Source organism: Pagrus pagrus (assembly GCF_965226575.1).
Source record: "Pagrus pagrus genome assembly, chromosome: 13".
In the NCBI taxonomy this organism is placed as follows: Eukaryota; Metazoa; Chordata; class Actinopteri; order Spariformes; family Sparidae; genus Pagrus; species Pagrus pagrus.
The window spans coordinates 4,256,361-4,283,474 of NC_140197.1; the positions used below are offsets into that span (position 1 = coordinate 4,256,361).

General features: G+C 42.4%; 1 protein-coding gene across 1 annotated transcript; it reads left to right on the forward strand.

The window, feature by feature from the left end:
* The first annotated feature begins 8,309 nt into the window (after positions 1 to 8,309).
* Positions 8,310 to 22,773, forward strand: LOC311267909 (homeobox protein Hox-B9a-like). Its single transcript, XM_084371175.1, has 2 exons — positions 8,310 to 9,064; positions 19,280 to 22,773. Exons 1-2 carry the CDS (start codon positions 8,452 to 8,454, stop codon positions 19,513 to 19,515), a joined length of 849 nt encoding a protein of 282 aa, XP_084227301.1. The 5' UTR covers positions 8,310 to 8,451; the 3' UTR covers positions 19,516 to 22,773.
* Positions 22,774 to 27,114: the final 4,341 nt, after the last annotated feature.

The following is a 27,114-nucleotide window of genomic DNA, read 5'->3' on the forward strand; positions in this document are numbered from 1 at the left end:
CAAGAACCAACTTGAGTTCTAAACCAGTGTCTTGGTTAAGGGGACTGGCAGTAGAATTAATTAAGCATTTTGCCATCTTTCAGTTATGTCATCACAACAGTCACAAAGCGTCCCCCACAGGGGCAAGTGGGGGATTTTTTTTATTTAAACAAATATCTTTTATCAGTATTGACTCAATTTCAAGTAAGTCCTTTGTCTGATAAATTGATTAAAAAGAAATACCCAGAATGTATTTTGGTGTATATGAACACATAGGATTGTATCAGCTAAATTTTGTATGTATGGCTTTGCATCATCAGCTGTGACAAATGCTTCCGATAAATTTGTGAACCCAGCTTCACTAAATATCTTTCAGCTTTAAGTAATATATCAAAAATACGTAGTTGTATATATGTCCGGAGCTTTTGAGAGAATCCTATGTAGAGAGACGTACGATGTAGAGGCCTGTATGTAAAATCACAACTTCACTCATTGCTTCATTGCATGTCAGCAGGTTTTGATAATCAATTAGTTGTAAATTTGTTTGAAATTTGCAATCCTAAACTATTCAACTGGTCCTTTCTCAAAATCTGTGTTATCTATAGCTTTGTTAAGTTAGTTTGTATTGCACTCACATGGTGCATATTCCTATCCTTTTAATCAAATTACATGGACAGACAGAAAACTTGGGACCAGGTAATGTTTTCATGCACTGGAATATTGCTTGATTTCTCCAACTCTGTATACAGAATGAAGTTGCCAGTCTGCTGTGTGCACTGTGCATAATGGAACTTACACACATACATACATAGTTAGATACACAATGCATAGAGAGTAGGAGGTGGGGGATCAGCAGGGGCCCAACAACTACATTTGGCCCCTTGAGTCCCTAACTCTCATCCACCCATGGCTTTGATGAATCCCCCTGGTCTTTGTGGTGCATGGAGCAGATGTTGAGGAGAGGATCAGTTAACACTCATTAATATCAAGGTATTTATTCTGACATATTTTGGAGAGGGAAGAAGCAACATGAAGGGAAAATGTTAAATAGCTACTGCCCTGATATGATTAAAGTTTAAAATCCATCTACAGTAATTCAGCAAAATAAATACAATATGTAATTATTGATTACAGCCATGGTGATACTTTATTAGAGACTTGGAAATTGTTACAATGTCCTTAATATGCATTTAATCCACAATAACACCACTTAATATAAACCAAGAATACCTTAAATTTTTAAATTAAATTAAGTTGGATTTATGTTCAAGCTTTTACAGCTGTAAATCAAACTGAATCAGAAGAAAAATATAACAAAATAACAACAAATAAGTTAGCAAAAATCTGATTTGTTTTTTTATTGTACAGTATAATCAAATTTAATACAGAACATCATGTCAACAAAATTCTTTGAAGATACACATCAAACAAAATGGCTTTTAGTGACATAATGATAAGAAATATACACCCTATAAACCACAAAATAAATTATTTCACAATCAGATGGATTTCAGGCTTGAATGATAATAATATTAAAGCATCATCAGTGGTCTAAATGTTTCCTACGGGTGCCTGTCGGCTGTGATGACTGCTAGCCATTGGGTGCACTGTATATTAGCCTTTAAGCTATAGGACACATTCAATGTAACTGTAGGTAAACTTTCCGTTATGATGCAGAATAAAGAACAACTGCTGGGTAGTGACAAAGTGAACTACTCTTAGCTTGAGGTACCCAAACATTTTAGCCTTTATTTAAAACCAGTTAATCCCCTCGACATCAAGGATTTCTTTTACAAGGAAGACGTGGATGACAGTCTCAGCAACATAGAGTTAACAGCAAATTAACAGGTAAAACACACAGACTTGAGAGACAATTTGAGAGACACCAAACTAATCAGATAAAACATTTGCTCACAGACAACCTGGACTCAATGGATTTCACCATAGCTTCAGTCAGTAGGTATCCACAGGTATTGTATTTGTCAAAAGTGTCATAATTGTCCTACAAATTTAGCTGTGTTATTGTAATGTGGAAAAGACAGGATTGTCCACTGCATGTATGGCAAAATACACCATTATGATCAATGGCAGGCATAAAAGATGTTTTGTGGTAACAGTTTAAAGGTGACGTGTGTAAGATTTACTGGCATCTAGCAGTGTGATTGCAGACTGCAACACCCTTCATCTCAACCTACCCTCGGTGGCCGCTAAAAACATGAAAAATGCTAACGGCCCCTTCTAGAGCCAGTGTTTGGTTTGCCTGTTTTAGGCTACTGTAAAAAACATGGCGGTGCAACATGGCAGACTCTGTGGAAGAGGACTTGCTCCCTCTGTCGATACAAAACCCTCAGTCTAAGGTAACGAAAACATAACGATTCTTGGTTTCTAGAGATTATACACTAATGAAAACGCTTTGAAAAGTATATTCCAAATCCTTAAGATCTTTCTAAATGCCCCTAAATCCTACACACTGCACCTTTAAACTCTTTGGTTGATAGATCTCAATGGTGAGCCTGAAATAAAACATCATACATTAAAAATAATAGTTCTAACACTGTCTTCAAGTCACATGACAGTGATCATCTTCTGAAAATATAGGATCTAATTGTAAGGGGTGACTGTCACTATTTTATACTTTTGCTTTTTGTTTGGTCATGCAGTCGTTTGTTTCCCCTTTATTCTCTGTAAGGCAGCCACAAATTAATGAGTTATCACAAATGTGTTAGTGCTTTTAAAAGTTATTAACTTAATTTATTAACTCTGCATGCACATAACCAGTGGGTCTGTAGCACATGATGCACGAAATGCAAGAGAGAATCTGTGTTAATTGAGAGGATTTGTGGAAATTATAATTCACATGTGAAAAAAAAGTGCAAATTCCATGTGACTTTGTGTGCCATATTTCTTTTCCACATTTGAAATTCTACATGCGAAAACAGACAATAACGTGTGAGTTATTCACACGAAAAAATGCAAATATCAGATGTGAAATTTACATTTGCTCCTTAAAATGTCCAGTTCACGTGTGTCATCATTTTATTTTCGCATGTTAAAATTTTTGTTCACATGTGAAAGTAGACAATCGCATGTGAGAATGCTCAGTTATTTTTAGTTAGGGAAAAAACACAGAGGTGAGGATGATTATCCTCTAAATCACGTGATATTAGACTTTTGCATGTCTGTGCTTTGGCGGGTTGTATTCTCTCATTGCCGTGCGTAATTGTGCGTAGCTTCTATTTTATATTTATTTCAGCAAGATGATGCAAAACGTTTGCAAAATGTCTCTCTCTCTCACACACACACACACGCACGCACGCACGCACACACACACACACACACACACACACACACACACACACACACACACACACAGCTCAGCAGCTGGACATTTTTTGCAGCACGATGTGTCTCAGGACATTTCTTGTCGCTGCTGAGAGCCCGCCCCGCATCATGATACATTTCTACTTGGCCCTGCTGTCGAGGATAGTCAGTTAATAACTCTCCACTGACTTCATTTACAAAGGCAACTTTACCATCTGAGCTGTAAAGAGGCTCGGGGAGATGCCTGCAGCCTCCTCGAGCTTTTCAGCTGAGAAATATGATGCTGTATATGATCCACGAGGCCCGAGCATGGGCTGTTATTAAAATATATAGCTCATATCAATCAAACAGGTTATCATGCTCGATAGCCGTTGTTGTTAGGTATCTACTGATGCGTGCTCATCAAAATAGAAAGCCTTGATCGGCCATTACAAATGATGCTGTCGACTGTTTGTTTTCTCGGTTTTGTTTATCAAAAAACAGTTAATGCGGTAAATATGGGACTTAATCCCAGGAGCGCATTTAAATGTGAAGACCTGGGAGTTGTTTTATGTGTTAAACAACACAATATTAACTATATGTATTCTTATTTACCACATTTATTACCCGATCGTGATCAAATCATCTTAGTAAACCTATCTTGGCCGGTACCTGACACTATATGCACTGCACATTTTAGAGTTCTACACATTTACTTATTATCTAAAAGGATATATTTGGACACACTGTGTGTATAAAACCTGCCCATTAAAAATTGTTTAGCTCAACTCATAGGCTATATACTGCAGGCCTGTGTTACATTTCAAACTAAATGTTGATTTATCTTCACACCTGATATTTATCAAAATAGCCCACCCACTTTTCAAGCAAACTTCTCTCTGCGTTGTGTCCTGTGTTTCATTGGCAAACGGAGTTAGACATCTGTTTAACTGACCCGACCTCTGAGAAGTAATGCGCCAAACATGCTACTGTAAAATGTGTTTTGATGCAGCCTTGGAGCCTGCCTGTCTGCTGTCCTGCTTATTCCAGTGTTCCCTTCCAGCACTGAAATATTAAATAACAATATATAGTGTATATATTAAAAAAAAACTGCTGTGAATCTACAAATGATCGTGTTGAAAAGAAACAGACGCATCTGCGCTTTTCTCAGTTTAGCCCGCTCTAATCAAAATTAAAGCAGCAGCTTTATTGCTATCAAACATCGGGTCCTGACGCACTCCAATTAAAAGACACATTGCCAAAAATGATTATTTCGATTGTGTCCCCCAAATCTTACGTATTTGAAATTTATGTTTAAATAAAACAACACTGTGGCCAGAGTGTGATAGTTAGGAAAGAGGCTTTTAATGGCATCGTCCGAAATAACAGATTGATATAAATATTGCAGCTTCAAGACATTTTAAGGTCAATTAAAATTAATTGATAAAAAAAACAACAACACACAATTTCTACAAGTCAGTCCTTTTCAGTACTTCACAGAAGGGGAAGTCTCTGGACCTGCTTGACTGCGTGCGTAACTGACCCACTTTCTGACTCTTAAACAATCTGGTCAGGGAAAATAGTTTTTTAGATTTGATTCAAGAAAATCTGTCTATTGGCTCTGTAGGTTCTGGAATATTCCAGGAGCATTTACACATGCGTTGAGGTGAACTTTGATTATGAAGGTGAACTCCGGTTAAGACTTCTGTATCAGAAGAAAAAAAAAGAAAAAGGTTGAACAGAACATAATTATCTGTCTAAAGACTTAGAATTTGATTCATAATTTCACAACCAACTGTGATGAATTCTCCTCACAGGCAAATATGACTTTTCGTAGGTAATACTTGTTTTTTGTTTAAATCAAACCACCCCGTGGATGTGCGTAAAGTGTAATTAGAAAAACGGTCTAAATTTACGCCTTCTAAATCCGGATCCGTGGTGGAAATGGAGGCTTTGGCTCCAGGAAAAGCAAATTACCGCCTGGAATTCACATGTCAGTATCTCACATCGGCAGAGATGATCGTGGCCTCGGTTCAACCTCTTTGACTCGACTGCCTCGGTTATTTCAAATCTGTTGGAAAAAAAGAACAAGACTGTGGACTGTTGACATTTAAACTCTTCCCCATGATGAGTTACCTTTTCGTTGCTTGAGTTTATTACGCTGTTTTTTAATGACCCCGCTGATTTTATGGTGGCCCAATTACTTGTTTAGGGGAATGAATATTAAATCCTATTCTGGAAAAGGAAATGAGATACCATAAATACAATTTACTGTTCTGTAAATAATTTTATTGGTAGCCTGTAAACCTAAAAAACCTTTAGTCTATTGATTTGATCACAGCATCAGTTAGTCTTAAAATGAAACACTTTTATGAGAATTTTCAGAATCATATCAGCTGAGAGTGAATTTCCCAGCCGCTGGCTGGCTCTAATTGGTTACATTTTTTAAAATCAACTTGTCATTCTGATGAAGCATAAAACACACTGCTCAGAGTAAACCGACGAGGCTGGAATCTGCTTGGCCTCCATGGTACTCATTACTGCCAGCAAAGCACCGTTTGGGGCCGTACATGACCTCCCAGTGGCCCGATGTTTCTGCGTAAACCCGTGTAGTGACTGATGGAAAAATAACTTCATGATATTGGAGCGCACTTTGAAATATTTGGCCAATGTGACGCACAGCAAAAAAACAAGACTCATACCTCATCGTTTGTAGCGCTTTTTCTAACCACAACTATGAATATGTGCTTGTGGATTATTTGCCTAAGTTACTTGTGTCACAGCACTGAGGCAACGAGTAGAAAATGAAGGTGGTTTGTAGATAATGTCTTCAAGCTTTTTCTGCGCCAGTGTCTCCAATTAACGCGCTGTCTGGTTGGCAGCTTGCAGGGCGGAGGCCCTCCGAAAATTAAAATTCCCACAGCCTGCGGTCTGTGGAGAGGCCATTTTGACTGAAAAATATCCCGAGCATCTATGACTGGAAAACAAAGTCGGTTTGTACACTAAACATGCCGGATAGAGCAGGTTTACGACTGCGATATTGAAAAACAAAATGCTTTACGATGCAAGCTGTGCTCCTTCTCTGAACTCAAGCTGTACATTCCCCCTTAATACACAACACTGCTGCTCTTATCACTTTTCATTCTGTAGCCATATCTAAAATCCTCAGCTGAAACTTTATGTCGAAACCTACTTCATGCTCACGCCTAATCAAATGAACCTTTCATATCTTCATACTTCTCAGTCTGGTCCTTGTATCCAATGTGAGCTGTCCATATGAGCTTGAAAACTGGTCCTTTAAGGACGGAGGAATGTGCTGAACTCAAGCTCAAAGGCCAAAGCTGGGCACCAGAGTCGAGGCTGATGTTTGAAGGACTCTTGGTTTGAGTTTTTCTTGCTGCTGCTGGAAGGAAAGCGAACCAGCCGCTCAATCTGTCTCCGGCCCAGCTCATCATTTCTCCTCAGCAGATCTGAAGCTGCGCTACCTTCACCATCGTAAATAACGGCGTTACCCCAATAAGAAATGCGTAGTTCATATTTAATCGTCGTAAATAACGGTGTTAGCTGTATGTGCGACGCAGAGATCGGATTTATAGCTCCGACTAGCAGCCTTCCATCCCCAAAGAGTCCAAGACTGCATGTCTGTGATAATTGCAAAGAAATATAAAGACTTACAATCCCAGTGACTTTGATAAAGGTCAGCAGGAAGTCAAATGTCTGCACTCACTGTTAGTCCAGTCTGCTGCTGCTCTTCAGTCTCCTCATTAAAAGCCCAATGACGGATTTCAGCTCTCAAACGCTGCCGGCTGAGAGGCTTTGGACTCCAGCACAGGCCAGCAGTCAGGTGACCGACTATTCCGTTACAGAAGAAAGCTCCAGCCTCAGTCCACGGCACCTCCACCGAGCTCAGGTCCGACTTGTGTTTACTCCTGGCAGCCTGACCGCTGAGTGAGAAGCGCCCTTATGCCGACCGGGAGGAAGGCTGCAACAGCTTCAGTCGCGTTTACGGTCCGCACCACCACAGGCCATATATCAGCCCTATAAAACCAAAGCAGCCGCCCTGATGTAGGATTTTATTATGGTATTAAACGGACCCCAAAAAAGTAGTTGAAGTAGTTTGCGCTGTAAAGACAAGGGGCATAACCACGCAGGGCCCGATTTAATGGCGCTCGTTAACAAAAATGACTGTTAATCTACCAATAAAACAGTGTCAGGCGGCTCTGCAGCGCGCAGGAAAGCTTCAAGTAGACTGAGAAAGTGGGTGAATTATTAAACACACCTAGGTGTGAATTTTACTATCTATCTTGTCTTGGATAGAAAATATCTCCGCTGTTGACTCTCCGTAAGTGTCGGTGCTGGTGCTAATGGTTTTTTAAAGGCAGACTCTCTGATGTTCCGATTGATCTGAGTGATTACTTGCGCACAATTCAGGAGGAGTGGATGTGGTCCCGGTGGTGCGTCTCGTGCGCTTCAAGCTGGAATTCACGCGCCTCTGTTTTGATTAGTTTATAAATAAATAAATATATAAATATATAAATAAATAAAAAATAATGGCGCCACTTATTTGTCAGCCATTGTCTCCGCTCTGCATCTCTCCTGCCTGCTGTCCAGACCAAACATAATTTAAGGGTTTTATATAATTCTGGTTTGACAGCAGCCGTAGATACACAGACTAGATATACGGACGCACTGTTCATTTTGCATATTGCATATAAACAAGACAATTTATTGAGAAGGGGCAATCTATTAGAGAGAGAGAGAGAGAGAGAGAGAGAGAGAGAGAGAGAGAGAGAGAGAGGCCCGCGTGCAGGATTGATTTACGCTCCATTGACGCTTTATCAGGCTGGAAGAAACAGTCCGGCCAATCATTTTGCGCCTCGCGCACAGACCCGACAAACCCCCGCGCACAGTGCGAGGCAGTAGGCTGTAGCACTTTGTTTTGCTATAGTGAGCAAGTTGTTTGAAAGGAAGGGGGCTAGTGGAGAGAGAGAGAGAGAGAGGGAGAGAGAGAGACAGAGAGATACAGAGAGAGAGAGGAAGGGAGGGGGCGAGCGAGCAAAGGGCAGAAGAGAAAAAGAGAAAGAGAGAGAGGGAAAGAGAAAAATCTCGTAATGTCTCTCTTCTTGTTCTGCATTTAGTGAACTCGCGGCGTTTCGCAGATAATGTCCGAGAATGTCCATTTCTGGGACTTTGAGCAACTATTACGTGGACTCCATCATAAGTCACGACAGCGATGAACTCCCAACCCCGGCTCGCTTTCCCAGCGTTCAGTATTCTGGCTCGAGCTCCGCTGCGGCCGCGGGGGGAAGGCAACCAGGCGGCGCGGTGCACGCGGAGCATCCCCATCCCGAGTCGTATCCATCCTGCAGCTTCCAGCCGAAGCCTCCGGTCTTCTCGTCGTCCTGGAGCCCCTTCAGCCCGCACCACGGTGCCAGCGGTCTCCCTACCGTGTACCACCCTTACATTCCTGCCCAGCACGTGCCCGCCGCGGACACAAGGTACCTACGCTCATGGCTCGACTGCGCGCCGCGCGGCTCCGAGTCTGTCCCGGGGCAGGGCCAGACGGGGCAGGTCAAGCTGGAGCCGCAGCTCGGCCATCTCGGCGGGGAGATCCCACCTAAAATCGGCGGACAGCACCAGCACGAGACCACCACGTACATCTTGGAGTCGACTTCCACGGCGGCGCGCGAGCTAAACCACCATCCGGCGGCCATCCCGGGAGCAGGGTTCGAGGAAAATAAGGACATTTGTGAAGGGAGCGAGGACAAAGACGGCCTGGATCAAAGTAAGTTATTAAAGCAGGAAATAGCGCGCGGGCGAGGGAGAGAGAGAGTGGAGTGAGAGAGATTGTAAACGCGTTTAATGCCGCCATAAAACAAGAACAAAGAGCCTCAGAGCCAAAGTGCCCCCACCTTCTGCTCTCTAAGTTTACTGTGATATTTACCCCGTGGCAGCAGCTCCTCCACGCTCACAGATTACAGAGACAGCCTTTACGCACATTTAAAAAATCACTGTTGTCTCTGACGTTGCCGTAAAATGACAACTGAGCTGCCCCGTGGTTTTCTAATGTGACACACAGTCTGCTTCTAATAGCCAGCACAAAATAACACGAGCAGTCTGTGATATAATTGAAGCTAGTCCAATATGAAGAACCAGGCTGAATATGAACAGGGTGATTAACACCAACAGTCTTGAGAGAAACTGAAATTTGAATCTCACATTTCTTCATATTTGTTTGTATATAATAATATTTAGGCTGCATTTCTTTGTATAAAGGTGAAGTCGTTATTGTATCTATATTACAGTTTGAATATGACAGAAAGTACTCAGAATGGTTAGCTCAGATCACCTTACAAAAGCCCAATTCAACACAAACTGGTAGTCAATGAACTCTGTAAACTGTGATTTTAGCTCTGTACACGCAACATCTACTGCATGTGCGTCCGTCCAGAGAGAGGGATCCCTCCTCTGTGGCTCTCCCTCAGGTTTCTTTTATTCCCTGTTAAAAAGCTTTTTTTTTAATATGGCAAGTTTCTCCTCACTCTAATGGAGGGTCTAAGGACAGAGGGCGGTGTTCACTGTACATATTGTAAAGCCCACTGAGGCAATGTGATTGTGTGCTATATAAATTTCTACAACTGACTTAATAGAAGTTCGAGTAGACCTAGAAGTGGTTCCTGGATTGATCTAAAAGATGATGTTTTTATATCAGATGCCTGTGTGAGAGAGAAGAACAGGTTGATTTAGGAGATCTCTTAAATTAAAGCAGATTAAAGCAGAGATGATTAATCCAATCATCTGATAACCAAAAATTAAAAGATGAGAAAAAACTCAGAAAGCCTCATCGTCACATCATCTGCTGCTCTTCCTCCTCAAATTCACCAGCTTGATATGTGGGTTCAGGGTCTCGACTGTTTTCCTGTCAGACAGCCAGGGCATGCGCACTTCTGCCCTGTTGGAAAAGGACCAAGTGGTTGGTGCTTCAGATCCGTCTTTTTTACTGCAGGTAGACTGTTCGCCTCTCTTCGTCTTTCTGTCGTTTTCTTTTCCCCCACAAGGCCACGCGCACACGTGCTCGCGTCTGCGCTCCACTGCGTTTTTTAAAGCTCCTCATATCTGTCAGTCTGTAACAAGCCCGCTTTACCAGCCGGTCCAAACTGTGAAAACTCATCCGGAGCGAACTGCTACAACTTGTAATCTAAACCTGTCAGCCCCGTGCTCACTGTGCAGAGCTTTAATGCTGTACCAGCTGAAAACATGAGCTCCAGGGCTGCGGTCGGACTGGAGGAATACTGCACAGGCCGGATTATCTTTCACAGATTAAGGCAACGAGTCCTGGAATCAAGTGACGCTCTATTTCCAATCGGTCATGTTTGACATAAGGGGAGCTTTGTTAGACCTGTATCATCATATTTCTGTCAGGACATCCCTGTGTAACGTCAGTCTTGTAAGAGCTTCGAGTTGTAAACACAATAACAAAACATCTGTCCGTCCATCAGCTAAAATATGATATGTGTGTCAGGTGTATACACGGCCTGTCTTCTTCTAAAAATCATAAAAATCAGAGGAGTCGCGTCGTCCATCATTGACCCGGCGGCTCGGAGCTGCGGAGCAGGCAAGATTAGTTCTCAATAGAGCAGAGGCCTCATAACTCAGCCTGCAGTATAGACTGACTCTGCCGGTCGGGACTCAGCCCCGCTCACACGTGAGGGGGGACAGTCAGGACGAGATCTCTGGACTCTTACAGCGCGTATAAATCCACAGCATCACGCGGATGTTACAGCAGCCTCTGACGGAAGACGAAAGAAATAAACTGTCTTTTCTTCATATTTGTTGCCAAGACACACACGAGCCTCTTCAACTATATTCTCCTGTGAGTCTGTATCCAAAAAATGTGACGAATGTTCAGCGCGATCTTCTTTATTGTATTGTTACTGTAACACCCAACCCTCGACGTTCAGACAGAGATCATTTATTCAGGCCACCTCAAAGATGATTTGAACTATAAAATACTTCAGTGTTATTATAGGCTGTCGTCTGCCGGCCAAACAGTCGCATGTGAGTTGTTTCATTCATCCGCTCACTCTGCAATATGAATAATATTTTAGCAGTCGGGAAATCGCAATCGTGTTGATATAAAGCCGGCGAGGTTTGGCCCGCTACAGCCCGGGTTTGTTCTGATTCTCTATCATCACTCGCGCTAACAACAACATTTAATCCATCATGTGCCGGCGGGGTTGGCTCAGTTTGAAGCTCCTTTCCAAAGCTTTTTGACTTATTTTGGGTGGGACAGAAAAACCCTCCCTGGAAAGACATGCATTATATTTTTATTTTTTATATTTTTTTATATGATGTGATATATATATATTTTTTTTAACCGCGAGGCTGGATGTGAACGGGCTCTGTTCCCCCTCTGATCCCGCCGGATAAATCTAATTCCTGTCAGAGGAGACTGAGCCTTGCGTCTGAGCTCGTGGCCGTGTGATATGTGCACGTGCATTGCGTGTGCGTCGCCTCCTTATTGGCATTTACAGGGGAACAGATACAAATTGCAAATATTACACACTTTATTACTACACTGGCAGGACACACACACACACACACACACACCTCTCTCTCTCTCTCTCTCTCTCTCTGACACACACACACTGACTTACGCACACGCACACTCAGCAACCTTATTACAGCTTCTGAGCATGCTATCCATCAGAGCAGTGAGCTGGTTAAGGGCTGGATGGAGCCCAGCAGCCTCCAGTTTGAATTATTAGACTTTCCGCCAGTAACGCTGTGTGTCCCAGTCTGGCTTGTGGTGGTAAAAGTTCGCCTGTGACGGACTCTGTGTTCAAACGGTACAAAACTGAAAGTCTAATCAATTAAAAAACAGAGTTTTCTCTCTGAGCTGTTTCAGAGCATCAGCACTTCTTCTCGCGGTTTGTTTTCGGATGTGTCTGTACTGCAGTGGGTCAGTGTGGCAGGCAGTGGGAGCTGCACCAGGCAGCAGAAGGCAGTGGAGACTGTTTCTATTGTTCACATGGCAGCCATTTTGAACACCATGGGTGCAAAAATCTACATATTTCACCATTCAAGCCAAACTCAATTATCCTTTCTTCCCTTACCACTTAGGAGTTGTACAATCGAACACATGGCTATTGTCATATTACAAGTGATACATTTGTTATTTTCCATAACACATTTAGAAATATGGAACAACTGTCTGCTTAGTGCCTTCACAGCTCTCTGGTTAATTCTTGTGGCTGTCTTTTTCTGAATTTAAGAAATAGTTCAATGCATTGTAAAATATCCTCTTAAGTTGTTTTTCAAGATTTAAGTAGAGAAGATTGGTCCCACGTATGAGCAAACAGCAGGCTGTTAGTTAGCTTAGCACAAAGGCTGGAAATATGGAAACAGCTAGTATGACTCTATCCGACAGTCACAAAATCTGCTCATGTTAACATCTTATATGTTGTTTGTTTAATCTGGACAAAAACAATAAATAGGCATTAAAATGACATGAAGGTATTTCTAACTCAGATGGCCCTCAGTAGAGCACATACCTCCACCAAGGCACAACAGTCCCCTTTAATTCAATCAAACCTAATCCAATATCAAATAAAACACATTGAAATCTGCTACATCTTTTATTTGGATCCACATCAGATTTACTCACTCATACATACCAGCCACCTAATTAAGCCTGGTTTTCTTCATCAAGAGCCATGCATTAATTTTGCATATGCATATATTTTTCTCTGAGAAATTTACATAAATGTCAAAAATGTTAAAGAAAGTCAGAAGAAAGACCCTTGATCTTTGACTCTTTACCAGGATCCACACCAAAAGGTACTGGGGTCTATTCTGGGCCAAGACCGGTCCTCCATCTGAACTTTGTAGTAATCAGTTTTTGTGTAATCCTACTGACAAAGCAACTAACAAATGAACATGTAACCTCCTTGGGCGGAGGAAAAAATGTCTTGTTCATTGAGGCTTTGGTCTTGGTTTTGCTCAATCAAGATCAGAGAAATCGTCCTGTGTTTACTTCTGAGTTTTCACACATAACTACAGAGCGACTCATATCTGTGCATGTATTACATGACAATCTAAATACAGATTAAGGAGAAAAATAAAGACTCACAATAGTTATTGTTGTAGGATAGCAAACAAAAACTTTTGGTGTACCGAACATTGAGCTGTATCATTGATGACACACTGGGTTTTATGTTGTCTCAAAGTCCTATTTTGTACTCTGTGTATGCTAAGTGGCTTGACAATGCAGTATTCAGCAGTGGCCAAATTCCTCTGAGAGCTTTGACTTTATGAGCTGTTTGCAGGCTAAATGTTACAGCATGGCAGAATTCTTGGAAGTCCTCACCATTATTGATAATAAGAAGGAATTTCGGACAGATATTTTAGGAGTTCCAGGGGCAAATATGTTCATACATCTTATGTTCTGCCAAAAAGGAAAACAAAGTACAGTTTTTACACACAAAAAATGTGTAATGCCTCCCACTTCCAAGTATGTAAAAGTAATGGACACTGTGAAGGGTGTGGACCCGATATATGGAAGTGTAGACCTGTCTCTTTGAGTTTCTGATGCACTTTCCAATGGAGAATCTGAGAAATGGTTGATGTCTGCATCTTGGCATGTAACATCAGGACAAATCAAGGCTGAGATTTCCTCCCCAGGTATTCAAAATAGCTGCTGTGGAATCTTACCTTTCAAAACATCACATCCAGTCAAAGCCAGCATCCAGCTACAGATTCTCTTTGTGTTACTGGTGCTGGGCGGCCATCCAGAATAAACTACAAGATTACACTTCAGTCTTTGTGCCGCTGCTGCTGCTGCCGGGCAGAGCGAGAAAGTTATTACCCCTGAAGTTTATTAAGTTATAACGCCGGGTGAACAACCCCATTAATTGGCGCGTTGCTGTTGGTGGCTGGGTGAGATAGGGTGTAAGGGTTGGGTTGGGTGGGGGCATTGGGGAGGGACATAAAATACGACTTCGGGAAATGTAATAACGTGCCTTTGGGATATATGCGAGGTCAATTTCTGGAACTATTAGGGTGAAATTGCAAAGGGAGGGAGAAATGGAAGGGATGTGGTGTTAGTCTTGTAGGGTTTTGGTCACTGTTTCCATGCAAGCAGCATTCATCTTGGTGAACACATGCAGGCAAAGAGACACATTGGCCTGCAATTGAACACATCATGCTGCAGGGGCCAAAGCTTTACGGGGATATCAATCCTTTCCTCCATGTATCTGTCAATGTGACATCCAAGCCACACATTGCCTCTACAGATACATGGATGTAGCCTGAAGAGAAAACTTCAAGTCAGGATCATACAAGCTGTACACCCATAACCCCACACCCATATTGTTTCTTTCTATCCGTCATCATCCTTACTGTCGTCCCACCCCTATACCATCCATACCGTCCACTATCACCACGAGCACCCCAACTCACCACCCTCCTCCACCGCTCCCCACCCCTCGACCGGTCCGTCATCCTGGGTGACAGCCACGGTCGCGGCACAGCTCCGAGGGTAATGGATGGTCCTAGAAGTGATTATACACCCGGGGAATGCAAAGCACCCACTTTACTGTGTGACAAAAGCACCCCACACACCCACCCCACCCTCCAGCCTCTCTTCACCTCTTTACCAGGCATTATTTTGCTCTGAAATGAAATCGATCCTCTACATGCTGGCCATGTTGGAGAAAATTGATTCCAGAGGGTATTAAGGACGTATTTACTGATGATGGCCGCTAACCAACTTGGCTGGTGGGAATAATTGGGGGAGGCTATATCCTATCAGATCCACACAGGGACAGAGGCTGGGTGATGGACTATACATCACTTGCAGCCATCGTGGCTTTGCAATCTGGTTCCAAACCCAAAGTCTCTGCATCTAAGATGTTGACACATTACACAAAGCAAACAGACCCATCCAGAAGCATACCAGCAGACTTGTCTGACGTCCACACATCCTGCAAAGTCCCTCCGGCACTGTTAATGCATTAGTGCAAATTTGTAGTGTTGGCTAACGAGAACAAAATGTTAGCTACATGTTTGAAGTTGTACTTCTTTAAGTGGGTGTGTTTTTATCACGGGTTTGTTCACTTTTATGAAGAACAACATCATGATTGACTCCAGAGTCTGTTTTAGTCATTTTTAAACAACAAAGTTAGAACCTTTTGAAGTTGAAATGGATTTATGTCCTTATTTATGTAATGTAATCAAATAGAACTTTCTGCCCAAATGAATGAAAGCAAATGTCTGGTAATGACTTTATGAGGAATTTTTATTCTATTTATTTATTTATTTTTTCCTGAATCGCTGAGATTTAGGAGACTTTTATGTTTATGATCAGCTGATTATATTATGGTCATGTATTAGATCTTCAATTTCCACTATCAGAAAGCTTCCTCTGTAGCCACCATCAGGTTCACATGTGCATTCAGGTGCTTGTTTTTAACCTGGAGGACAGATGATACACTGACATGACTGATTAAGGAAGCTAATACCTTGATGAAGAATTGGTCAGGTGTTATGTCTGGTACCAGTTTCCCTACACCTATGATTGATCCTTCAAAATTAAAAATGTACAACATAAATTAAATAAAAGGCTAGGAATGACAAAAGAAAAATACTCAAACCAAGTCAAAACTGTAATAAAGAAGTCACAGCTATGGTAGTATGTCACATTTCTGAATTACTCAGTCAAGTGTCAACACAATACATTTAAAGTTAAAATGATTAGAGTGACTTTGACTTTAGCATTTAATACTTTACACTTTCTATCTCAACATTTGGACTCACTTTCTCCCTCTTTAGAATTTAAATGTAAAAATTTGACCTTTAAGTGAAACATTTGATTCAGTATTCTATCACTTTAACAACTTACCTCTATGTTATCATTAATAACTTTCCACACCTTTCTTTCTGGTGGAATTTTTCTTCCATTTACAGAAGCTTAATTTGAATAGCACTTTACACACAACTCACTATATCAAAAGTGTTTTACAGCACACAGAGGAAAACAAAAGGAGAAAAATCAGAAGCTGCCCATTAGAATGTAAACCATATATGACATAAAGCTAATGCTGCTGATGGTGCAACACAAAACTGTTCTTTGTTCACAACTAGAAGAGAAAAATCATTGTCCTGAATGTCACATGCAGGCGTGTGAACTGCCTTGGCATTATAACAAGTATCATTGTCACGGTAGTAAAATATTACCAGTGAAATTGAAGCCAGACGAGGCCTCCACCCAAAGTCAGTTAGGAAAAAGCCTGGCTCCTCAGGGAGGGACACACACATTCTAATTCTCTCTGCTTGGCGTCAAAAAGCACTGAAGCTTGGGCTTTCCCTTTGACTTGTGAGTGATAAGATCATCCCTTCTGCCAATTTGAGCCGGAGGACTGAGGCTGCTTTTTACATAGGAGCAGAAAATCTCTTTTATAACCTTATTGCCCCGCAGATGTGATGTGCTCCTGGTTTCAAGGATAAATCTCATTTTTTTGCTTTTTAACAGCAACAATGAGAAGCTTTCTGGCCCTGACGCTGCCCAAACTGATTTAGATGGAGCTTATATTGCCAAATTCAGCCTGATGGTTGAGCTGCATGTGTGCTGTGTTTCATTCAGTCTGACTTACACCACCTCACCATGACTTTATTAAAACAAAAACAGCCAGTGACTCTACATCAACCTTTTTTAAACCAGTAAATCAAGAGTGGAGTCCCCTTTCACACCCCTTATCACATCCAGGTTGTGCAACAGACTTGGATTTAGACTGCTGACTGAGATGGTGTCACTGACTGAATGCAATGAAGAAACAGCAGCTTCAAAGAACACAGTTCCAGTGTGTTCTTGCTGTCTGCTTTGCACACTGCTCAGAGATGCTCTCAAATGTTTTGTTTGACATTGTATTTGACTTAGCTGTTCAGACTACATTTTGGAAATAGCCACACCCAATAAGAAGGCTAGAATTTCAAGCTGTATCTGTGTACACTGAATTTCTTTTCAGTCTGAGAGACTTTAGCAAGTGGAGGACTGTTTGTTGGCCCTGGCTGAGCTGTGACTGACTGGAGGACGATCCTGGCCTAACCACAGGGAATAATTGCTCTTGGTTAAAGGTTTTATTTAGAAGATGCTAAAGCTGAAGTGAGCCAGAACCAGCATAGTGTTCCTGAATGTCTTTTTTTTTTTCTTTTGATGGAAACGTTCATTTTCTGAAACTGCATCGCTAAACTGATTTAACCAATTATAATGTTCGGAGATAAGGCATTAGGTGCTAAGGGGATGGAAAAGAAAAAGAGAGAAAATGGCTTCCTTTTTTCATGTCGCCGTTGTTCCTTATAGCGCCTCGGTGCCGTGAGAGTCCCAGCAAGCGGCCTCATAGTTGAGATGCCTCGGTGCTTTGCAGAGGGGAAGAGCAGATAGCTTTCAGCCCTAAACCAGACCCATGCGTCCCAAACAAGAGGTCTCTGCTAATTACATCGGTCTGAAAGCTATAAAGAGGGGTGGGGTGGTGGTGGAGCGGGGTGGGGTGGAGGAGTCAGGGTGGCCTGGCAAACAAGACACATGGAATAAAGAAAGAAAGAAGACTGGAAAAAAGAATCAAGACAATAATTCATAATTTTCTCGCCGCTTAAAAAGGAAGAACATCCAATTTAGGACGCACTATTTTTACGCATTACAACGTTGTTATTTACTATTTCAAACACAAGTTTCCACAATGAGAGACGAGGTTTCTGTTCGTTTTGTTTTTTTTCTAAAGGAGCTCGTCGCAGTTCTGATGTGGCAACAATGGAGCTGAATGTCTTTACAAACCTTCTATATGATCACCTTAAACTTCATTAAGGGTGACCGCACGACGCTGTGGACTGCAGTCATTATATGAAGATAATCGGGTTCAACACAATTTATTGTGTGAAATGTGTAAAGAAAAATCATATGGTATCTACATAAAATGAATTAAAGGCGAAGAGAGAACACAAGAAATATTTTCCTCAAATCGCAGGAGGGCCATAAATTTCCCTCCGCTTATTAATTTAGGAGTATTCAGAAGTGAAGCAGTGACAGCGATGTGAAAATCATTATCACGCAAAAAAAGTATATGTGTTTTTTTTAAAAAAGGATTAGCAGTGTATAAAACATCCCTGATGTGTATTTGTGTGTTCGCTGTCATCACGCGGGGGGAATGTCGGCTTCTGTTTTCAGTCAGGAAACGTGATTTGGAAACAGAAACTCGGATTGTTGCCCTGTTGTCATTTCTGTTATTAATAATCCATTACCGGGAAAAAACGTGTCTGTGATTAGAGCATCTGAAATCTGCGCGTTGAAGGTCACCTTCAGCCAGGAGCCTTCAGAGTCAAGTCACGTATCTCTGTACATCGATACATGTGATTAACTGCGACCTTATCAATATGAAAACACACTGGCTAATTACAATTAATTGTTACTTTTTTATGCTTGTGCCTAAATTGTGAATTACATTTTTTTGAAAGGCGTGAACCCATTCTAGAAGCTGGTTCCATACATCAGGAAGCTCAGGCTGCGTTTTGTCAATTTTGCCCATTTTAGTTTTTTTCTCCCCACTTTCATAATCTGAATGTATGATATAATATTGAAGCTCTGTCGTCCTCCTTCTCGTTTATGGAAGCTGCAGGAGGGAGCAGGCCGTCTGTCTTCCACGTGGTGTCAAATAAAACAGCCATGGATCTACGTGTGTCAAATTTGCGCCCCATGTTGACACCATAAACCTGGTTTACGCACCAAAGTGCCAATTGAATAGTTAGTTGTTTCCGAGCAAAGCTTTTACGCTCAAGGTTTTCCAACTTTTACGCACGGAGACATGTTCTTTGGACCATTCGAGGAGTTTGGTCCGGTTTCTTATTTTCTCAAAATTGTACTAAATGCACTGAGAGAGCCAGAAACATTGTGCGTGCAGTCATTTTTATCTTGTTTAATCAATCTCCCTCCTCTCCTCTTCTCTTCCAGCTGACCCCTCGGCCAACTGGCTGCACGCACGCTCCTCCAGGAAGAAGCGGTGCCCGTACACAAAATACCAGACGCTGGAGCTGGAGAAGGAGTTCCTCTTCAACATGTACCTCACGCGGGACCGGCGGCATGAGGTGGCGCGCGCGCTCAACCTAACGGAGCGGCAGGTGAAGATCTGGTTCCAGAACCGGAGGATGAAAATGAAGAAACAGAGCAAGGACCAACCCAAGGACTAACGGGACTCTCACTCGCGCGCGCGCACTTACACATTCAGACACGCACACGCACGCACGCTCACACCTTGTATCCAACATAAATAAACTCCCCTCTTTCTTATATCTGGAACACAAAATGGCCTTCCCAAAAACTGCAAACACACACACACACACACACACACACACACACACACACACACACACACACACACACACACACACACACGCACGCACACTCCTGCTGTTTGCATTTTTTAACCTTTAGGCGCTACCACGTGAGCTTCAGTCCAATCTCACCAATCTATACAACTGATCAATGGCTGTATTGATCGCTAACAGACGCTCAGGACGCCTCCACGTTAACACTGAAGTCTTAAGAAGGTCGGAGGAGCTCCGCCTGACGCTAGAAGACTTTGGGATCGTTTGAGTTTGTGGTCGTGGGCAGAACCTCACAGACCAACAACAACTCCTCCCGGACCTGCTCTCCTTTAAATGGGTCGGACTCTATAAAACTGCAGATTGGACTGTTTGTTTGATGAACTGATGGCTTGTAACTTCCTCCGTCTTTGTTGTTTTACATGCCGCTGTTATTTAGGCGATGATATTAGGCTACAGGAAAGAGGAAAAAGGCAGCAAACCGCCATTGATGCTAGAAAGGCTAGTGGGTGGGGGTGCAGACAGAGAGAAAGAGAGAGAGAGAGAGAGAGAGAGAGGGTTTTTTTCTTTTCTCTCAAGCACTACTCTTCCTTTTATTAGTTATTTATTGTTCAGACGCTGACAACGGAGGCGCGCGGAGGTGCTGAAACCGGGGTTTCACATGGCCATTAATAAGCACGAGGAGCAGAGGGGGATGCACACACACACACACACACACACACACACACACACACACACACACACACACACGTTTATTCTCCCTTTTTCGTGTTTCTCTCATTGCCGGCAGAATTTCATTAGAAAGCGACCGATGGTCGGCGTTGATACAAGCAGCAAGCCGCCGTTTGTTTCCCGGTTGTCGGCCTAAGTAATGAGCAGATACCGGAGGGGGCGGAGGAGGGTGGAAAGTGATGGGGTGGCGAAGGTGTTAACCCGACTCAGCAACCGGGGATCCGATTAGGCTGCTGTCGATATCGTGAATCCTCCGCCCTTCAGCTACCTCTCCGGATGCTTTATGCGCTGCGGCGGCGGCAGCAGCGGCTCATCTGCGGCCTTTATCGGCTCGATAGTCATCCCCTCCGCGTCACATCAGCCTGGAGTTAGCAGGGTTTATGTGAGAGGAGACACAGCACAAAACTCCAGATTCAAATACAAAACAAAACAGATATAGGCTTCAGGCAAGACTCAGTCTTATCCGGGTGATCACCTGGCTTTACTTCAGCCGATAAATGCCCCAGTTAGCTTCCGCTGCTTCCTCTCAAATTGTGACCCCACCAGCCTTCGCATCACACTCGAGCAGCATTAAAGAACAGGTGACACAAACGCTTATTTAGACCGGTCCATGTCTGCTTATTCATTTAGGTAACCCTTTATTTGCAGTGCGCACAAAGCCCGTGTGTGCATGCAGCGCTGCTGTGCGCCATGCACACCCAAACACCTCTGTCCTCACCGCCCTCCAATCTTTATTTAACGTGGTTCTTGCCTTGCGTTTAAAGAAAGAATCATCTCTATTTTTATACATACAGTATGTTGTTTATCTGCTATGCAAGGCGGGTTTCTCTCTCGTTTCAGGACAAACAGCCTATGGAAAATGTGTGCGCAACGGCGGTTTCTGAACGCGGACTGGGAGTGAAGAAAGATCGGAGCACCCCCGACATGTTTACTGACAATTTGTACACTTGTTTTCAGGTTTTGATTTTTCCTGGAAAATGTCATTCCTAGAGGTTCTATAACGCGTTTATATCAATAACAGAACACTTTCGATTTATTCCCGCGCGAAATGCTTTAGCAATAGTGTCTACGTTTACTAGCTCGGAGTGTTAGAGTTATGCAGAATTTTATTGATCCGAGTGTTAAAATATGAAGAGGCCATGTTGGAAGGCAGGCCTGCTACTATGGCGTTATTTGAAGTGTGGGGTAGTTAGATGGCGCCCGATGGCAGTTTTATGGACGCATCATAAACAACGCGTAGGCTTTACAACGTTTACAACATCGTGTTTGTGTGTGTGTGTGTGTGTGTGTGTGTGTGTGTGTGTGTGTGTGTGTATTGGATGTTGCAGCTCGCAGGCCACAAAGGCTGCTTGTAAAAATTAGACACATACACAGTATATATAGTTTACGCACGCTTGCGTGAAGGTTGCCTCCGGTTTAGTTGGTGTCATTCTCAGTTCTAACGTACACGCAGAAATAAACTGAACGGGTCTACAAACCAGCCTTTCTTTTGCGACGTCTTAACCAGAGAGGTTCTCGATAAGCAGCATCCAATCCTCTATTAACGAGTAAAAATGTTTACATGGTTTGCGCATGCCTCGAGTCACTAGTCATTTTAAAGACGTTCCGTCGTCGTTTAGCTCTTTGTGTGTTCGATCTGTCAGAGGGGAATGCTTACTGAAGAATTAAAACAGACTAAATAGAAGTTTCTCGATAGGAAATATTTCTAATTTATTGTATATAAGTGAGTAACCTCGTCTTTTCTTATTGGAATGAGTTCAATATGCTGAATATTGTTTTGTCTTATTGGAATATGGCATCTTACTGTAACGTAGATGATTTCTCTTTCTGTCTGTCATGTTCTTTAGCTTCTGTTTTCCATGTTGTTGTGCCGACTGTCTCAATGATCTGTTCTGATGTCAGTCCGATGTCTATGATTTGTTTAATGGTGAACAGTAATGAGTTGGACTCTGCTAGTATTGGGACAGAGAGGACGCAACCGATTTGATTAAAACGAAGCAAATGCTTCTATATAAATGATCCTTTCTATTTGAATTATTGCCTCTGCTACTCTCCTGCCCTTTCTATGACTTCCTCCCGCTTCATGTCCCCAGTATTTTCTCTCTTCAGGAGGAACAAAGTTTCTGGAGTGTTTGCTGTTAATAAATATGGGCAAGTCATTTTATTTTCCCTCCGCTTTCCTTTTTTTTAATGAGACAAATGTAAGCCATGTGGCCACAGTAAAGGCTTTATTAACGAGCGGGCGACCTCCAGTCACTCTGATCCTCTCCTCCATGTGAAATGTTCCAGTCCCTTCTTGTATGTTTTCTTCTCTTCTGTGTGTCGTGTCTCTTGTTTCTTTGTGCGATGGCACTGCAGATGCTGGATTCCTATTAAAGAGACTTTACAGTACGACCATGCTTCATTTCACTGCATTGCACTGCTAATTAAATACAGGGTTATCTGGGAGGACTGGTGGGGGAGCCTTTATGATTTACAGCTGAAATCGACCATTTATATAATTTCCGCCATCTGAAGACCTCCGTCTCTGTTCTGCTGTCCTCTGGTGTTAATGAGGCTGCAGTGGGAAAGTTCAGAGGGAGCAACTCAGCTTTTCTTTTCTTTTCGTATTGCTCCAGATTGAATTTGGTCTCTGTGGGAAGACAGAAAGAGACAGAGGAGTGAAGGGGGGGCTGGGAAAGAAAGAAGCGGATGAGCCAGCATGTGTTTAAAATATGTGTGTCTTCAGTTGTACACTGAAGCTTAAAGGAGAGGGGCGTCTGTTTGGCTGCAACACCAAAAGACTGTCATAAACCCATAAACACCCCCCCCCCCCTCTCTCTCTCTCTCACACACACACACACACACACACACACACACACACACACACAGATGATGAGTGCATTCATTAGAAGCGTCGTCATCCGTCCATTAGTAGCCTGTGAAGCCGCTGCGGTTCCTGTGTTTGTCTCCGCACCAAATGACTGATAGACACAGAGTCTGATGAGGGCTGCAGGATCTCTATTTCCTCTCTCACAAGATGTAGAAACAGTTCCAGCAGGGCTTGAAGTTGCATGTAGTAAAAGGTGCCATTTGTTGCCGAACGAGCAGGGGAAGACTTTGACATGAAATAGTAAAGGTATAACAGAAGAATGGCAGAGGCAGAGGAGGCTTCAGCACCAGAGTCCACTAGTAACACTTATAGTAGGCTGCTTGTATTGGGATAATTATAGCAGTTGTGGTGGTATGATTTGCAATCAACTTATTTAAAGATCAGCAATTGCTGCTGCTGTTGCTACACTTGTGGTTGCAGGCAGGGTTTTAGAAATACGCACTTCAAATGTCCTCAATATCTGTCTTTAATTGTTTTTGCATGTCATATCAGAATCAGCCTGAAACACCGCCATGTTAGTGAATTCCAAAAGGACAAGGCCTCAGCTGCTCCAGCCCTGGTTGCAGGACCACCTGAGCTGTAATGGCAGTAGTTGTGTGTGTAGCTAGCAGGCCTACAATTTCAATTCAGCATGTAGCTGGAGTTGTAAAGCTGTGACAACAGCTGTCTTGGTAACACCTCATCTTAAGCATTTAACACCTTACAACCGCAGTTCTGGAAGAGTTTATAACAGTCCATGATAAAGAGCTTCATCAAGCATCGCTAACCAGTTAATAAACATGTAATGAATGCGTAATAACACAATAAAACATGATCAATGATTATGCAGCTGAATCATTTTTAACAGTGTGTTGTGCGGTGTTAAAGGGGCAATATGTAGGAATTTAGACTTTAAAAAATAAGAATTTTGACGTTATGATTTTTATTTATTGTGTTGCCGAGAAGTTAGCAGCTAACCCGGCTCCTGTGCCAGCGGTGTAAACACCAACACACATCTGACACCCAACCTCCCAGTCTGGACTGCTAGCTGCACAGCTAACTTAGCTAACTAGCTAATGGCAGCTGCAGTTAGTTACAGGCAGTTAGCGGTTACTTTAGTGATATGCTTCATGATAATACTGGGTGTTGACCTAAGGTTACCATTATGGTAGTCACTGTATGTGTAGTAGTAGTAGTAGTAGTAGTAGTACTAACACACAGTGCAGACAGTGAAAGTGTAAACAGCCCTTGTGTGAAAAGGAAGAAATGTGATGGCGAACAAAGTCTCAGCACAGCCTGCACTGCTGGATCCAGCCAATGAGGCCTCAGGATTTAAGCAGCTTTAGGCTCGGGCCCCAACAAAGCAATCCCATAAACCATCTGTGGACTCGACGGCGGATGATTGTGATACTTCTCTGAGGTCTAGCAGGGTCGGAGCTTCATTAAATCCAGAAGCCCGGCGCTCTGCTACAAGGCCTCCCTCCAGCCTCAGCCCGCTGTCCCAGGGAGGGACAGAGAATGCAAGCTGCTTCACCCACCATGTGTGTGTGTGTGTGTGTGTGTGTGTGTGTGTGTGTGTGTGTGTGTTTGAGAGAGAGGTGGAGGGTTTGCTTTGACGCATGGCACAGTAAATCTCAGGCAGCGAGCCTCACACCACAGCACACATTCACATCAGGTTAATACAAGGATGACTTTCAGTTATGGAGGCAGAGAAACACCAGGGAGACATCTTGGTCACATGTGAAGGAGAGGGCAGAATCAGGAGCGGCACAACTGTTATTATGGGTAAAGCGAGAGGCAGTAACTCTCCAAACAGGAAGAGTGTGCTCAGCAAAAAACTGGTTGTAGTTATAATACAGAGGAAAACAACAATTGTCTTTTATATGCATTCATTCTGAGCGATAACTTAGATTCATAAGTAAGACTGAGCAAAACCAACACTGGTGATTAATAAGTATGCCAAAGTGCTGCCCGGACAGCAGAAAGGTGCTCCTTCTGTTTCCTCTGAAAGCACGCTGGAGTTTGCTGTTACGCCCTGCTGTGATACTCCATGTATTGCCATTGCTAATGTTACTGTCTGATGAACCACTCATCTGGATCAGGGCACCGACAGAAACCTGGATCAGCAGAGACTTCACCTCAGTCTGTTTCTCATAACATTCCAACAGTGTGCAACTCCCTGGTCTGGAGTCTGTTGTTGGAATTGCCACCCAAACATCAACACGCAACCCACTGCACCCCGACCCCCAAACTCCCATCTCTCTTTCTCTGTAATATATCCCAACTGTGAGCCAATGGAAAAATCCAGATTGGCTCATTGTGCAGTGATTTAGCTGTGCGGCTAAAGTAGGTGCAGGCCTCATCATTTCAGTGATATTTCCTGAAACTAAATGGGCTGCACAAGACAAACCACGTGCTGCTGCTGGCAAAATTCATATTTCAACTCGGGCGAACGTGGCCAATCCAATATGTCTTCACTTTATCCTCTCATATTAAAACAGAGTCTATAGATAATAAGCAGCTTCACTGACACACACTCGGGGTGGATGTTGGAGCGCAGCGGGCCCAGAGCAGCTCTCCACTGTCCCCCCGCACTGAATGAGCTGTTTTACACAGCACAGCTTCTATAATTCATCAAGCAGCAGAGAATATCATTCATATTCATAAATTCTCTCAAAGAGAGTTATGGGCCCGCTGATACAAACGGCTGTATGGATCAGATCACATCAGCCATTCTGGACTCATTAACAGTTAGACGGCAAGCCAAATGCTGCTGGCTGCTCCGCACATGTTACAGCTGCCTGTGACTGGGCACAGATATTAATACTAATATCAAATACAATGTGATAGCAGTATGATGCGTGCACATGTATGGAAGACTGCGTGAAGGACGCACATGTTAAAGCTACTGGGCAGAAATACTATTACAACTATTACTACTGATAATAATAATAATAATAATAATAATATCAGTAATAATAATAATAATAATAATAATAATAATAATAATAATAATAATAAAAATAATAATAATAATAATTGATAACACATATGTGGACAAATACAACAATATCAGCTTGTATAACAGCACTTTCTATAACACCGGAAAATATAGTTATCTTATAAATGTGCATGTCATCACCCGCTCAAGACAATATAACAAAACATGAAATAATATGTTAACATATGTTAATATGTTAAGTGCGCTTTCACGTCCTGTTAAACGTGGTTGAAAGCTCTGGAAAAAAGTTTTTCCTTTCCTTTTCGTCTTCTTCATCTTATTTTATTTTCAAATTAAATAAATCAATAAACTATAAATGCGTGGACACGATTATAATTTATTCGATTTTAGATGGTATTTATCATAATATATAAATGTATATAATATTCTTATTTAAAGCTTTTACAACAACATAATTAATGTAACTATAATTATTGATTATTGAATTGCCTACAATTGAAACATCACCATAAAATCAAGCATAAAAACACCCAATAACATAATAATAATAATAATAATAATAATAATAATAATAATAATAATTATAATAATAATACAGAAAACCAACAACAACAAAGCGCTTCTCTGCTCACAGGCGCTGCAAATACTTATCTAAAAGATGAAAAGTAAAGCAGAAAATAGAAAAAGAAAACTATTATTTCCCTCCTAAAGTTTGAAATGAAGCTTTGCACCGACAGTCTCAGTGTTTGTCTGCGGTCCGTGCAGTTGGCCCCTGTTGGCCCATTCCTTTGAAAACGGTTAAGGCAGCGGCACACACAGGCCGTCGCTCCGTTTCTTCCAAATGATTCACATCCATCTGCATTCTCACTAGCTGCGCCTCAAAGCCACAAATCTCGGAGCAGTTTGATTTCTTGCAGTG

Excerpts from the sequence above, each read along its gene's own strand:
- LOC311267909 (XM_084371175.1), top strand. The coding sequence starts at position 8,452 with ATGTCCATTTCTGGGACTTTGAGCAACTATTACGTGGACTCCATCATA. Across the intron at positions 9,065-19,279 it reads CAAAGACGGCCTGGATCAAA|CTGACCCCTCGGCCAACTGG; the intron begins GTAAGTTATTAA and ends CTTCTCTTCCAG.